We start from the raw sequence: 14,823 nt of genomic DNA on the forward strand, positions 1-14,823 counted from the left end.
TCTGGCCAGTCCCCTTTTCATTCCCATTCAGGCCTGTCTCTAAGGACTTACAAAAAATGTTCTTGGGGTTCTTTCACAACTTGCAGCATCCAATTTTGTGACAGGGATTGGGGATAAAGAATCAAGGACAACGGTTCAAAGGAAAGTCGTACATTCATAGTGGTTGTTCCAAGAAAAATGGGTCTAATCAGTAGCACAATAATGACAGTGACAGTGTTCTGGTAAAGACTGACTAAGACTTGGAACTGAAAGTCCAGCTTAGTCAGCATGATCAACATCCAGGTCCTAGCCAATCATGGGATTGCATAATCAGCTTTGGAGTAAATATATAGTGCCATACTGATGCATATTCAGTAGGATTTGCTGACTGTTGTACTGTTGTACTGAATTCTATTAATCGGTGCATTTGTTGATCATTAACGCTGCTTTAAATAGAGTAATTGGAGCTGGTGTAGTGAAAATGTATTTTGCTCCCTAAGCCTCACTTATCCATGTTTCTTTCCACTGCAGAGGCTTAGGAAAAGGAGACTAGGGTGAGACAGAATTGAAATGCAGGGCATCGTACAGACCCAAATCACTTCCTTTGTTCAAACACTCAGCAGCTAAGAAGCCAGTGGACTATGTACAGTATAAGCTTCTCAAGTGAAAGAAATCCTCAGATTTGTAGTCTTGTATTCTTGTAGGCTACATTTTCATTGTGGTCCTTAATGCACATTTCCTATTATTTGGACACAGATCTGATTTTTTGTCTCACCTGTTTACATAAGAAATGTAAGAAGTGACTTCTATTCAATTCCTGTATTGACATAATTTTCTCGGCCAAAATGTGCTCTGCTGACAACAGCAACTTTTTACCAGTAGCATCACCGTGGTTGAATATGACCCCGCACCACAGAAGAAATCATTTTCGTAGAGTTTCTTCCAAATATGTTCCCAGTAAGAAGATGTCATATGACTATCATATGACAGCTACCAACCGGGGAGGCTGAAGAATATCACATGCTTCCTCTGAGACACGTGATGACAGCCAGCTGCATCTTTTTGAACAGCATCTTTTTGAACGGCAGCATAACACACTCAAAGGAAAATGTTATCTGCCCTCTTCCACATACATGAGCTCACAGATGCCCATGATTGGCTAGTTTTGCTGTGATTGAGAGGGGAAAGGTTATACGCCATCCCTCCCACCCAGAGAGCAAGGCTAATTTTTCTCTGTTGGTTCCCAGCCGTGGATGGCTGAGGCATCATTGAGATTTGAACTTGACATCTCCCAATAATAGGAGAATACTATTCTGTTTTACCACTGGGGAGCCCCCTGAATAAGAAACATTTCGCTTTTTGTGAGACCATTTGCATACACGACCGTCCAATCACAATACAACATTTCGCCAGGCTGCGTAAACATGTCACACTGGCATTGAGGTGGCATCTGACATGAGCAGTCTATCACTCTCTGGTGCATTTATTCATCCTATTGTCACATACTAAAGAAGGTGATGGATTTACATGTCAGATTTAGAGCTTCATTTGAAATGTGGCCCATATCGGATGTGAAAAAATCAAGCCTGAATATGAAAACTGAAAAAAAGCTGTAGAGTCCTGTGGTTGGATTTAGGACCACTTGGTTTACCAAAGCATGCAAACAAAAGTCTTTTCAACATCTGCAAATGACTTTTTAGCATATCCAAGTACAGACTGAGCATGATCAGAACTGTATTTATAGTCTGTGCTTCCTGTGGATATTTCCCAGCACTGTAGCTACATTGTGCAAAGTCTGAGATGAGTCCTGGTGTTGTGATGAGCTGTGCTAAAAGACAGCATTGTCTCTGTGTATCTTTTATGCAAAAAGTCTCTCTAGCCTTTTATAGTCGCTGCTGCTGGTGGTCTGTGTAGTCAGACAGCACAGTAGCATTCCTGCGTTGTTGATGCAGTGCAGAAACAGGACTGATAAATGAAGTTTTTCCTCCACAGGAAGAAAATCAAAACCCATTTCCTGTCTGGTGCAGGCGCGTGAGGATATCTCATAACTGCATATCCACAAGATTTTGCACAACCAACTTTCGAATCTTTAAATCTTTTAAAAAAGATCTTTAATTTTTTTTTTTAAATCTTTGTATGAGTTCCTGTAACTGTTGGTGTGCTTGGGCCATAAATTTCCTTTCAAAACAACAGTCCCACACACTGCACTGATTTTATGTCCCTGCCTCAACCCACATGGGGACTTTCTGCTTAAAGACAGGAATGTGAATGGTCACCTGCTGTTAGCCTCTCATGAGTTAGTTGCAAACATGTGGCTTTCTTCCTGTTTTGTCTGGGAGTGACAGATGACCTTTGTTTTGCAGTCCATAGCCATTTTGGCACGTTTAACCTACTTAGGAGAGCGCAACAGCTACCGCGCACATGTCTTCTCACCACGGATCACATAACTACGACCTTGCTCATAACAGTTGACAGGAAACCTATGTTTTTTTTTGTTGACCTGTGCCATTTTTGTTACTAGGACCTGAGAAACCCCAAAGCTTGGTTCTCCTTAGGAGTTCAAGACCTCATTTGGATTCTTACAGCTTTAGCATTCAGAATGAGCTTCTGCTGCTCACACACTTGTCTGGTTGTTGCTCTGCTTTCACACTCCACTGGTTCATTAAGCCCTGCAGGCATAGCCTATTCACATTATCATCCAGCTCACTCCCATTTGATAAGGGTGAAATCGTTATCGCTCCAGACTGTTAAATCACCAAAAACATCTTTATCCCTTAAATGCATTTACCACCAAGCATAACAAAGTCATTTCAACTTGAAACACTTGCTGAGCCTCAGAGAAAGTTTGCTGTCTGACACTAAATTAAAGCCTGGACTAATTAAAACAACAAAGAATCAGTGAATCATCTTCAAACAAAAGCAGCCTGTTTCTAATTATCATATTCACAATGACAAGTCTTTTTTTCATTTGCACAGAATGTACTTCTTTCCCTGTTTATGAATCCTGTTATGAACTCATATAACATGTTACATAACAGTTCATGTCAAAAAACATGTCAAAAAAAAAGATTCCTGCAGTAGAAATGGGACAAAAAAAAATTTGCTTTTTAGGATTAAATCCTTTTAATGCAATTAATTTGATTGTACCGACATGTCAAAGGAGGACAATTGTCGCTGCAGAGGTTTTTGTTGTAATAGGTAACTGAAAATCTCATCCAAGTAATCATTGAACATGTGATTGGCAAGTGCCAATCATGTGGCAATACAGTCAAAGCACCAGTTTGCTAAGAAAGTGGGTGGCCATGTAGGGTTGGCAAAGTTCATTTTATCCGATTTATCCATAGAATCTGGATTTCTTGATGAGAAATATGTTGATACAATTTGTTTTTCAATACAGAAGATGTTTTTGGTCTTTCAAAGAAGCTTTTCGTGACACCTCATGTTCATTCATATTTCTGGTACATTGCAGAGGTTATTGATTTACTGTATGATCTCATATGTGATAAATAGACAATTTCATGAAAAATCATCTCAAGAAAAATGATTTTGTGCAAATTCTTATGAATTAAGGCAATGTAGGGTTTCATAGCAGTGGGGGTGAATATGTATGCAATCACTACTTTGTATTTATGAAATAATTTGGGAAACTATATTGATTTTTTCCTCTCACTTTAATATTTGTGTAGATTAATGATTCATAATCCCAGTGAAGTCTATTTCAGTTCGTACAAAATATGGATAAGTTCAAGGGGGTGAATACTATAGCAAGCCACTGTACTAACAGGATACTGAATTTCCCAGGTATTAAACTTATATTGGCCTGAAATCCTGGATCGGTATTCAATCCAATCCACTAGCCTTATTAGCCTAATTATTTCTCGTATTTCCTGTTTTAAGCACAACAACACCATTTTAACAGCTATCATGATTATTAAAGTGAAAAAGGTCAGTATTGAATCAGGACTTTCTCAGGGCTTTGATATACGTTTCAAAAATGGGGAAAATGATCCTTATATACATAAAATAGATATGAATTTGTTGTTATTTATTATAGAGTATATTATCTCTTGTGATGAACTCACCTTTGTCAGCTTCGGTGGATGTTGTTGTGTCAGGAAGGGAACACTATGTGTTTTCTTTGTGCACTCCATTCAGTATCTCTTTTGTTTTCTTAGAGAGAGAGACCCTGATAACAAGTGCAGGGGCAAGAGACCTTCCGGTAATTATGATATTATGACCTTGGAATGGAAGAGATGTTGGCGTTTAAGAGATGTGTTGCATAACATACCTCCATTTTTCTAACAGGGTTCAGCATACACAGTTATTGAGTAACACACAAGCATCATTATATATTTAAAAAGTCTTCTTGGAAAGCTGTATTGGAGATTGGATATAGCAGATATGTTGAAGACTTCACACACCCATTGTGCTTGCTAATAAACACCTGCTAAGAGGACTAATAGAGTTTTAATGTGTATGCTGTTAACCAGGCAGAATTCTCTAGCCTTCATCAGTCTACTGACATGGACAGGCACACAATGTGATGAATAGTTGAAAGAATAAACTTTATATTGTTATAATTCACCTACAGTAAAACATTTAGTGGCAGTGCGGATATAGGAAAATAAGCAATGACAGAGTGGTGTGATGTAGCTCAACATGAAGCAGAGTTACTGATAATACCCTGAAGTTGATTATTTTCCAATAAAGGATAAATGTTTTATTCCTCTTATGCTACAGAAATTTGCCAAAGCTACCATTCTGTTAACATTTAATTAAGAACAATGTCACTTTTTATCTATTTATAGTTACATTTATGTTGTTGTTGTTCTTTGTCTTATCTTTGTTGTTGTTCATTGGTCCACATATTTTGATTTGGCACAGTTTTTTTTTTTTTTTTTTTTTTTTTTTTTTTTTTTACACTGGATGCCCTTCCTGACGCAACCCTCACCAATTTTATCCAGGCTTGGGACCGGCACTGGGAGTGCACTGTTGTGTGTAACCCCGGTGGCTGGGGTGGGTTTCCTGGCCGGGAATCGAACCCTGGCCATGGCGGTGAGGGCGCCAAGGCCTAGCCACTAGTCCTCCAGGGACCCCATTTATAGTTACATTTATATATTATACATTATACAGTTATGTTGTGGAATGTTTGTGAAATAAGTTAATAAGTCAAAAGATGTAGTTTATTGACTGTTACAAATCACTGACACTGGAGACTCTTTCCATAAATGTTAACGAAATTACAGAAGACCTCACCATATCAATGATTGTGTTTTCTTTGTTAAATAAAAGCTTATTTGTTAAATAACGGTTTATTATTAGGGTTAGATTATGTGGAATGTCTGTCATACAGGTCCCTGTGCTGTTATCAAAACCTTCTAACTTCTCAGAGTTGAGAATTCAACAGTGCTGTAGAATAATTTATATAGAGCATCCCCAAGTGAACTCAAGTGAACATCAGAGTTTATATCCATGCCATAGAAATGGCAGGTAATAAAAATAAATCTAAAATTTAGGCAGGCTTGTACAATCCTCTTGCTAAATGCTTTTCCTAAACCCTGAGGAATTTTGAAGACTTTCTCCTTTAATGGCATTTCTTGTGTTCATCGCCACTGCAGGTGCAAGAACATGTGACAATTGAAGGAAGCCAGGTTTTGCATGCTGACCATTTTTCCAGGAATGGTGAAAATATTATGTTGAGATTTGACTGTGATCTGAGAAAATCTTCTGAGTGTTGGGGCAGTCAATCGTCTGGCCTGTGTCTAATAAATCCTGGATTTCCTGCTCCAAACCTCCACACAGCACCAGCCAAGCGAAGCATTTCTGTGAGTGTGTGAAGACTGAACTATTTGGATAGTCTGCCAGGACAGGATGCCCATGAGGTGCTGTTTCACTTTACTCAAGGTCTCTTTGAAAAGCACACATTTTTTTCCCTTTTTGCTTTTGTTTTGATACGTCTCTACCATTCTAGCCTGAGTCCTCTTCAAGACCTTATTTGTTTAGGAACAGCTGTGTCTCATTTCTTTGACTGTAGATAAAACTGAGAACTTAAAAAGACCTCGGTCTCTAATGAAGTCCATTGTCATACGTTGACCAGCCTGGGATTTCCAGCAAGCTGTTGAAAGTCACATCTTTTCCTGCCCCACATTCCAAAACTATCCTAGCACGTTGATTGCTACGACTCCTGCTTCTGATTGTGCTCGTCTCAGACAAGTGGAGTTTCCTGAGCAAAGCACATCCGGTCATGAAAATCAGCTCTGAACTGTCCATATTTGAACACAAAGCTATTTGGGAGCATGTGTTTCTTATCAGTGCTCTGATGTTCATGGTCCCTTTTTGGAGCTCCACAGACAGACAGACAGACAGACAGACAGACAGACAGACAGGAAACTAGTGCTCAGTTCCAGCACAGTCTCCAGATTATAGCTCTAGTGTCAGGACTGATTATATTGTGGTCCCTTGCAAACATTGTACAGCTGCTTCCATCGGTGCAGTGGTGCTTTTAGCTGACATACTCTGACAGGAGCTTTTGGACCTAAACCACTGATAGTTGGCAATAAACTTTAAAAGTCTAATGGTGTGTTCATATATTTTATTCTCTTCAATTTGGGTTTTGCTAAATAAGTCCACCTGAAATAAACATCAACTGAACGTCAAGACAGCTCTTGCGGAAGGCATAACCCAAACAGTGGTGTGAAGCATTCCAGGGGGTTTCTTGGTGGTTATGTAACATAGAGGCCAAATGGCAAAGTGTCAATCCATGCCTTTACTTCTGAAAACCCTTGGCTCCTGGTCAGTGCCGTCTTTCTTCTGTTAACCCAAGTTCATACTACATAAACTGATCAACCTACACATCTTTAATCACTTGCAGTTCGTTGTTTTATTGATGTAGCGGTTTGCACACTATGCGAGCAATTGCAGATGCGGCTCACACTACACAAAACTTGAGCGCCAAATCCTACTTTCTCACAAAAATACTGTAAATGAGAGAGCTGTCTGTCATGTGACTTTGAGACTTTAGCTGTGGTGTTTGTTTCTGTACCATTTTGTACAGAAAAATAAGAGAAAAATGTGGAGAAAGGATTGGTTGGGGAGATGCAGGCAGTAATAACTGTCTGTTCTGCAAAGAGAACTGGAGGTGTAGAAAAAGACACATAGCTATTTTTATACTGTGTTGTGTAGTGGCCTAGGAACTACAATTTGGATCTGGGGTAGTGGGCCTTAAAATTCTGGGTTCTTTGGAACAGAGCTATGGCCCAGAAACTAAAATCTGCTGTGATTGCTCTAGTTTATGGACCACTGTGCCAAAAGCACCTGGGTTTCTGAAAAAGTTCCTGATGTCATTAAAAGATTTCTGCCTATGGTGGACCTTGGCCAAGACATTTATCCCCTATTAACCTACCCTCATTTCAAAATTTTATGTTGAAAAACCAACCAATAAAGTGCAGTGGAATTTTGATGACATGAATTGGTATCAAAATTCCACTGCACATTCATGTCACTTGCAGATTTTTTGTAAGCTGCATTCATTTAGCCCAATTTGTGCAAAGTTAGAAAGCTGTTTTTTTTGTTTTTTTTTTCAAAATCTGTGTGTGTAGGAATTAGACTTGCTAATCAGATCCCACTTTGCCACACAACACCACTTTTCCAAAGGGCAATCAATGCTAAACGTTTACCACAGTGATTCTTATTATTTAGTCAAGTCATTTCCTTGGCTATTCTATTATCATATCTTTTGCTCAGATTGGGGATTGGAGTGCCTACGGAAACAAATTAAATTTAATTGTAGAAATATGTGAGCCACTTGTAATCAGTGGATTCAGTGCTCTGTAATTAGCCCAGAGACTTTGTCTGCTAATTTGGCCATGTACTTCACTGGAATCAGCTGTGGGCACGTCGTCCCTCGAAGATTGGAGCAGGTGTTTACGACATAGCCGTAATCAGCAGATCTTGGTCTGACATGCTAACAGGAAATGCCTTGTTTTCTATAGTGTCATTAAAGTGGTTTATAGGGCGGTGAAGCAGGGAAGCATTTCTCAAATTGTTTTATATTTCAAGATGTACCAGATCCACAGAGCTCGATTAGCATATGATTAATGTCCAACTTTATGACATTACATATTTATCAGATAAAAGTAAAGATTTTTTAAAGATAAAATTCTGCACGAAAAGAAGCATGACATATTCCAGCTCTGCTGCAGGGGGTCTCAGCCCATTAGATCTGTCACTGATGATCAGAATACAGTTCTGTCTGCTTAATAGTTTTTTTCTGGTAAAATTGGGAGACTGCTTTAAACTGACAATGTGCTGTATTCATACACAGTGAATGCATGGGTACTGAATATAGTTAACCTCCTGGGAAAGTAGGCGTTCTGGATGATGGGAACCCTTTTCATCAGGGACTGAGGCATATCTGATTTTTGTCTTCAAAATATAAGCGATGTGCAATTCTCAGAAAATTATCTAACATTTTTTGCCTGTCTTGTGCATGACTGAATGTTTCGTTTAACATCCCAAATTTATAAACTTGTGAACAGAAATCAGTGCTTTTTGCTCCTCTAATCTTCAGACTTTCACTATGTATCATTTCAATGATACCTTTGGCTCTTCTCAGGGATAATTTTAGGTTAGCAGAAAGTCTTCGACGTGGTTCTAGGAACTTCTGGTTCAAGGAAAGTTCAGGTTACTTGGTGTCCTGAAAATGTTTATTATATAACATGTAGACATTCTTATAATGGACTAATTTATTCATAAATAGTTCAAAAGAGCATTTACATACAAAAACTGGTATTCATGAAAATCCAGTTAGTTAGGAAAAAATGTTTGTGAAAGTGGGTGTAAATTACTTAAAAGGGTTGAATTCCTGCAAATTTATGTACAAAAAAACATCGTCAATTTTATCACTTATTTATTTCAATTGCAAACAAATGTTTTTTTTTAATGGAAATCTGTCATTTTATATTAATGGCTTGAAAGAAAGCAATCCAAAAGAAATCCATATATTAAGACAAATAAGACTATTCATTCAATTAGGACAAAAGAAGTGGCACACTATGGAAGGAGGAAGAGTTAGCGTGTTTGTGTGTTTATGGTAGCTGCAGTGGCTGAACTGCATTTATTGTTAAAATTTATTGTATGTGGCATTTAGGAAGCAATCTTTCACCAGTCATCATTTTGTTGTTTTCTTCCGTGAGCCTTGCCTTTTATGGAGTTTTGTGGGTGCCACTAAATGCAAATCATCTGTGCTGTGAACATGCTTGATAATTTATGGGTGATTGCCATTTATCAATACATGAGTACAAAGAAAATCAGCATTACAGAAATTTTTGTAAATCTGAAGTATGACTTAGACACAGAATGAGGCTGCAATATTTGGTTTGGATGGTTTGGAGGCTCCAAACCATCATTATATAAAGTAGGAATGTTATTTTTGGTACATTAACCTTCTTAGGACCTGTTGAATATTTAATAAACAGTTAATAAACAAAAGTATTTTTTTTTTTTTTAATCTTCTGTGAGATATCTAAACCTAAAAAGGACAAACCTAGTTGACCCTGACTGTTTGTATTAAAACAGGGGGGCTTGGTGTTTTGCTAGCTGTGCAAATGCCAGTGTGTGGTGCTGATAAAATAAGAACAGATAACGCTTTCCTCATGCAACAATCTGTCTTGTCAGCATTCTGAGACTTTGCTAGATGATTTATTTGGTTTGCTGACTTCCTGAACTTTGGGACAAAGCAGTTTGTTTTGAACGACTCAGAACCTCTCAGTCCTTTCATTATTAAATACTGTGGGATTTTTTTTTTATATTCATAGAATGTCTGAAACATTGAGCAAATATGGTCCTGCTGTGCCTGTTTGCCTTTGTAATGCTCTTGCTGTTGCTTTGTTCGCGTTTCATTAACTTTCAGACCCAATGGGTTTTGTAGAAGGTGTACTGACATTTGACATTTGAATCTTTTCAACTTGACCCTTTCTCTTATCTCTATATAACTAGCTATTTCTGCTTTCTTCTCTTTACATTTTTTCTAAAACACAGGGATTCCTGCATCGCCTCAACCAGTATGCTGTGGCTAAAACTGATAAGAACATCACAGAGGAGATGGTGAAGGTGAGTTTGTTAGTTAATCCATGATTTTTTTTTTTTTGACTTCTTAAATTCATAAAAGTCAACACAAATGGTGCTTTCAGTGCAATCCAGTAAAACACTGCAAACTGCAGTTAAATCCAGACCACTTTTCAGCTGAAAATAGTAAAATTTTGCATGAAGGTGGAAAGGCGGGATGACACAGGAAGCAGCTGGAGTTTATTTTAGCTGGGGGAGCCTGAGTTAAAGAAGTTGTCACAAGGCCACGGCTAAGAGTGCTAGTGACGCACAGCGCTTGCTTACTTTGGGGCATAAACATGGAATCCGTGTGTCCTGCTTGTTTTGGCTCATACGTGAGCATCTGTGTTGGAGGATGTGGTGTGTGCGTGTGTGTGTGTGTTTTTGTGTGTGAAGCTGTGGGTCACACACAGGTTACAGTTATCGACTATCAACTGTAGAAAGCAGCATATACTCTGTCTAGACTGATCTCTGAGGTTCCTCTTAGGTTCATGCTCTTACAACTTGTTTTGATATTTTTTAATTAATTTCACACACATATATGCTGTTCTGTATCGTTAAATCTTAGCTATATAACTCAGCGCTTCCTCGTGTGCTCCCACCAGGTGCTGTTCTCCAACCTGGAGGAGATCCGGTGTGTGCACAGAGACTTCCTGGCCATGGTGGAGGAGCTGCTGCAGCCAGACCCCCACCCGCATCACGAAGTGGGACGCTGCTTCCTTCACTTTGTGAGTCTTTGACATCACATACATTCTTTTTATCTTCGTTTCTGTCTTTCCCATTCCCATTCTCTCTACTTGCCCTATGGAATGAAGTGTAAAACAGGAATCGTCAACTGGCCGACCACAGTCCAGATCCGGACTCTTAGCAGAACCAGCGCTGCTTCTGTGGCAGATTCTCTGTTACTGCTTAACCAATCAAATGCATTTATGTAAATGATCTAAATATGAGATATATATATATATATATATATATATATATATATATATATATATATATATATATATATATATATATATAATGATATAAATATTCGCTTAGATTTTTCATTTCATTTAACCTCTCTGGTCTGATTATTATTATTATTATTATTATTATTATTATTATTATTATTATTATTATTATTATTCATAATTAATTATTTTATTTAAAATCTTTAAAATGGATAAAGACATATGCATATTTTCTTGCATATGTTCTTTTGAGTATTTGGTGTTAGTCAGAAGTGGTAATGTGAAAGGCCACAACAAAACATCATGTATAAGCAGTTCGAATTATATTCTTTATAGCCATGAACTAAATTAAAAGGTGACTCTTCATTCAGATACTTGACATAAATTTTAGTTAGATTAAAATTTCAAACACCAGCAAAACTCACTGATCAAACTGATCAGAGAACTATATTAGTGGGCGTGGCTTACTAGATTAGCTTTCATATGCTAGTGAGCATTCACGGGCTAGTTTGCTCAGATGTAAAGACTGCTCAGGCAGTAAAGCCTAGTTTTGATAAAGGATATATAATAACGTATGAGCAACATCAATAAGCACTACTAACAATTAGCCCTGCCCCCTTTACATTGAAATCCACGTAGACATTGCAGAATCACTAATTATTCATACTTTGTACTTCATGTTGTTGCAACGTTCAGGTTTTTTTCCCCCAATAATTTACTTCTGTTATACTATTTTTCTCATAGCACAATACACATTACACACTTTATGCTCTGTAGCATTTCTGTATGCTCTATAGTATTGACTTCTGCTTCTTCTTTACCATTGAATCATAGTGTGACTGAAAAATCCAATTGAAAAGCCACGTCTTATAACAAAGTGTGGAGAGAGGCTGAATTTGTGGGTGCAGCTGCAGTTATGGTTCTGTCCCATCCCACTGCGAGACCTCGTTTTTCTTATCCTCATCTCTTTGTAGTCTCTCCTGGGAGGGTTATCTCTCAGTGAAAAAAGCATTAACTGTACATTCCTTGTGTATGTGATATATCCCGTGGGTCCTTTGGCCAAAAAAAGAACTTTTCAAGATCCAACAGAGGGCCACATTGAAAGTAGGCTATTATATGAGAAAAGTATACACAATACCTGATGGGTTTAAAATACGCATCACAAAATTTCAGTTTTCTGTGACATTTTAAGTGACATCACTTGTAAGGGTTTCAGAAAAGAGTATCATTATGTCGTTTTTCTGATAACTATAACATATGCTTGTTTTGGCCACCTCTAAGACATAATGTGGTGGCCAAACATCTGGACAATCCATCACTGTGGGTAGAGTACAATCTCTAATCTACTATCCTATACTTAGACAGGTGGTTCAGTGCACTAATTCTCGCTATTAGACCTCCTGTGAGCCATAATAACACCGTGAACCCAAAAGTTAAATAGACATTTCCTCTGTGGTAGGCCTGTGCAAAGACGATAGCCTGAGTCTGTTAGTGCCAACCATCACTTAAAACAAAATTCAGCAATCACAAGAGAAAACCACCCCTATTTTTGAGAATAAGTATCACATGGAGCCTGTCTACCACTGACCACATCGAATATCATCTCTGTCACTCTGACTGATGGGATTGGATTAAAAACGTTTCTTTTTTAGCTAAAGGATAGTGTCTGTAAATCTGCTTTTCCTCCATACTGGTTGTTTCTCTCAGTGCTGTAAATCTATTTAAACCTATTCCCCAAAAGCTGATGTAAGAAAAATGTATGCTGTGTTTATCTTTAACAAGTGTTGTGGTGAGACATTTCATGTATAAGTATATGTTTAAACATTTTATTTTGTCACTTTAATACTTGAGAGTAATTGATGTTAGCTTGTGCATGGAATGAATAACTAGCCACGATTAGCTGCAAACGTTAGCTAGCTAGATCACTTTGCTAAGATTGGACTGTTTAATGTACTCCAGTCACTGTTGTAGCCCATTTAAAGGCTATGAGAAACTACATTTTACAATGCATTATGGATTTAAGTCCAAAGATACAATATTTATTCATGGAAAGTTACGTGTATTCAGAGCCTGATTATGCACGTGCTTAAGATAAGCTTAAGCTCTGCATTCATCTGCATGTAGTTCATGCTTGCGGTCTCTGTTTTCAAGTGTTCATGGACTTCAAAGGGACAATATTAATTAATAGTATCATATTTATGTATTTAATATTGGCCTCGAATGACTTTCCATATTCTTTTGAATGTAATTAAGATATCGCACAAGAACAGTGGCTTAAATTCAAGTTCAGAACTGTGTGTAACTGAGACATGACAATGTTTTACTCAAACTCATGTGCATAACTCTCACGTAACTTCTGAATAGCGCTTAAGTCTGTGTGTGTACTTGTGTGTCCGTCTTCAGAGAGCCAGGTTTCAGATTTACGATGAGTACTGTGGAAACCATGAGAAAGCCCAGAGGCTGCTGCTGGAGCTCAACAAGATCAGAAGTGTTCGCACATATCTTCTGGTAAGTATTCGTTTTAAATCCTCGATCATACATCCACCCGAATATAAATCTCAACCCCTTATTACTCTATTGAAATTGATTGTATATATCATTTTACACTATAAACGTTCTTGCCAACGTTCCAATGTTGGGAAGAGATATTTATACTTACACACATTCTCACAAACCTACATACACACAACTCAGTTGCACTGGTCACTCATTCATGTCTTAAAAGCACCATAAAACCAGTTTGTAGGTCCGAGCAGACCTACAAATCCACCTTTGTATTTATAATAATAGCAAAGGCAAACCACAGTTCTTTTCTCCACTTTCTGCCTGGTATGATCTTTCCATCCTTCAGGTGCTTTCTGAATACAGTATATTAAGTGTAGTAGTAGCAATATAGATGGAGGTGTGAGGTATGTAAGTACCAGTTATGATGTGTCTTAATTGAATTTGATTGAATCTGCATTTTATGGCCTTGACATTGAGAACACTGGTGTTGTATGTAGCTGATGAAGATCTAATTACCCACAAAGCACAGCGGCTGACCCCGAGTCTGATTCTTACACTCTTTGGTTCTGTCTCACTGCAATTCACTTCTGTCCCATTGCTTATTTCTTTGTTTCTGTATCTTTGCCATTTGGTTCTGTTTTAGATCTTTGTGTCCTAGTACTAACTTCTTTTACTGTGCTGCTCTTTGGTTCTGTTTTTCTCATTTCTTTCCTATTTAGTGGATTTTGGTTCTGTTTTGGTTCTCTGTGGATGTGTCTAGTTAATCTTTGGTTTTGTTCTGGTTCTTTTATGTGGTATTTTTTTGTTTTCTTTGGCTCTGTCTCACTGCCCTTAAGTTGTAAATCTTTGGTTCTCTATTTGGTTCTTTGCTATTTACTTAGTCCTGTTTGGTTCTCACTCACTAGTCTGTGATTCTGTTTTGGGTTTTTTCTTTCTTAGTGCTTTTTTGTTAAGAGTTCTAGCTCTCTTATTGTATCTAGCTGCTCTTTGATTTTCTTCTGGCACTTTTTGGTACTCTTATTGCTTTTTGGTTTGATCTCAGAGGCTCTTTGGTTCTGTTCTAGTTTTCTCTGGCTCTGTTTCATTACTATTTGGCTCTCTCCTGCTTTAAGCTCAGTGCCCTTCTGTTTAATTGGTTCTTTGCTATTTGGACCTGTTATTCAGGGCTTTTTTTCTCTCTCTCTCTCTCAACGGTATGAATTGAACTTTGTTTGTGTCCCACTGATATTTGGTAATAATCTGTGCCATTTGGTTCTATTAATTTCATTAGTCTTTGTTTTTG

At 37.9% G+C, this 14,823-nt stretch overlaps 1 protein-coding gene across 1 annotated transcript in view; it reads left to right on the plus strand.

Annotated features, from left to right (window-relative positions):
- The window catches only part of prex2 (phosphatidylinositol-3,4,5-trisphosphate-dependent Rac exchange factor 2), a 116,582-nt gene that overhangs the window by 12,374 nt on the left and 89,385 nt on the right, over positions 1 to 14,823 (plus strand). The window contains exons 2-4 of the mRNA XM_026938048.3: positions 10,018 to 10,089; positions 10,689 to 10,811; positions 13,440 to 13,544. Of these exons, the coding sequence (XP_026793849.1) occupies positions 10,018 to 10,089; positions 10,689 to 10,811; positions 13,440 to 13,544 (300 nt within the window). The remainder of the gene's footprint in view (positions 1 to 10,017; positions 10,090 to 10,688; positions 10,812 to 13,439; positions 13,545 to 14,823) is intronic.

This window comes from Pangasianodon hypophthalmus, chromosome 22 (assembly GCF_027358585.1).
Source record: "Pangasianodon hypophthalmus isolate fPanHyp1 chromosome 22, fPanHyp1.pri, whole genome shotgun sequence".
In the NCBI taxonomy this organism is placed as follows: Eukaryota; Metazoa; Chordata; class Actinopteri; order Siluriformes; family Pangasiidae; genus Pangasianodon; species Pangasianodon hypophthalmus.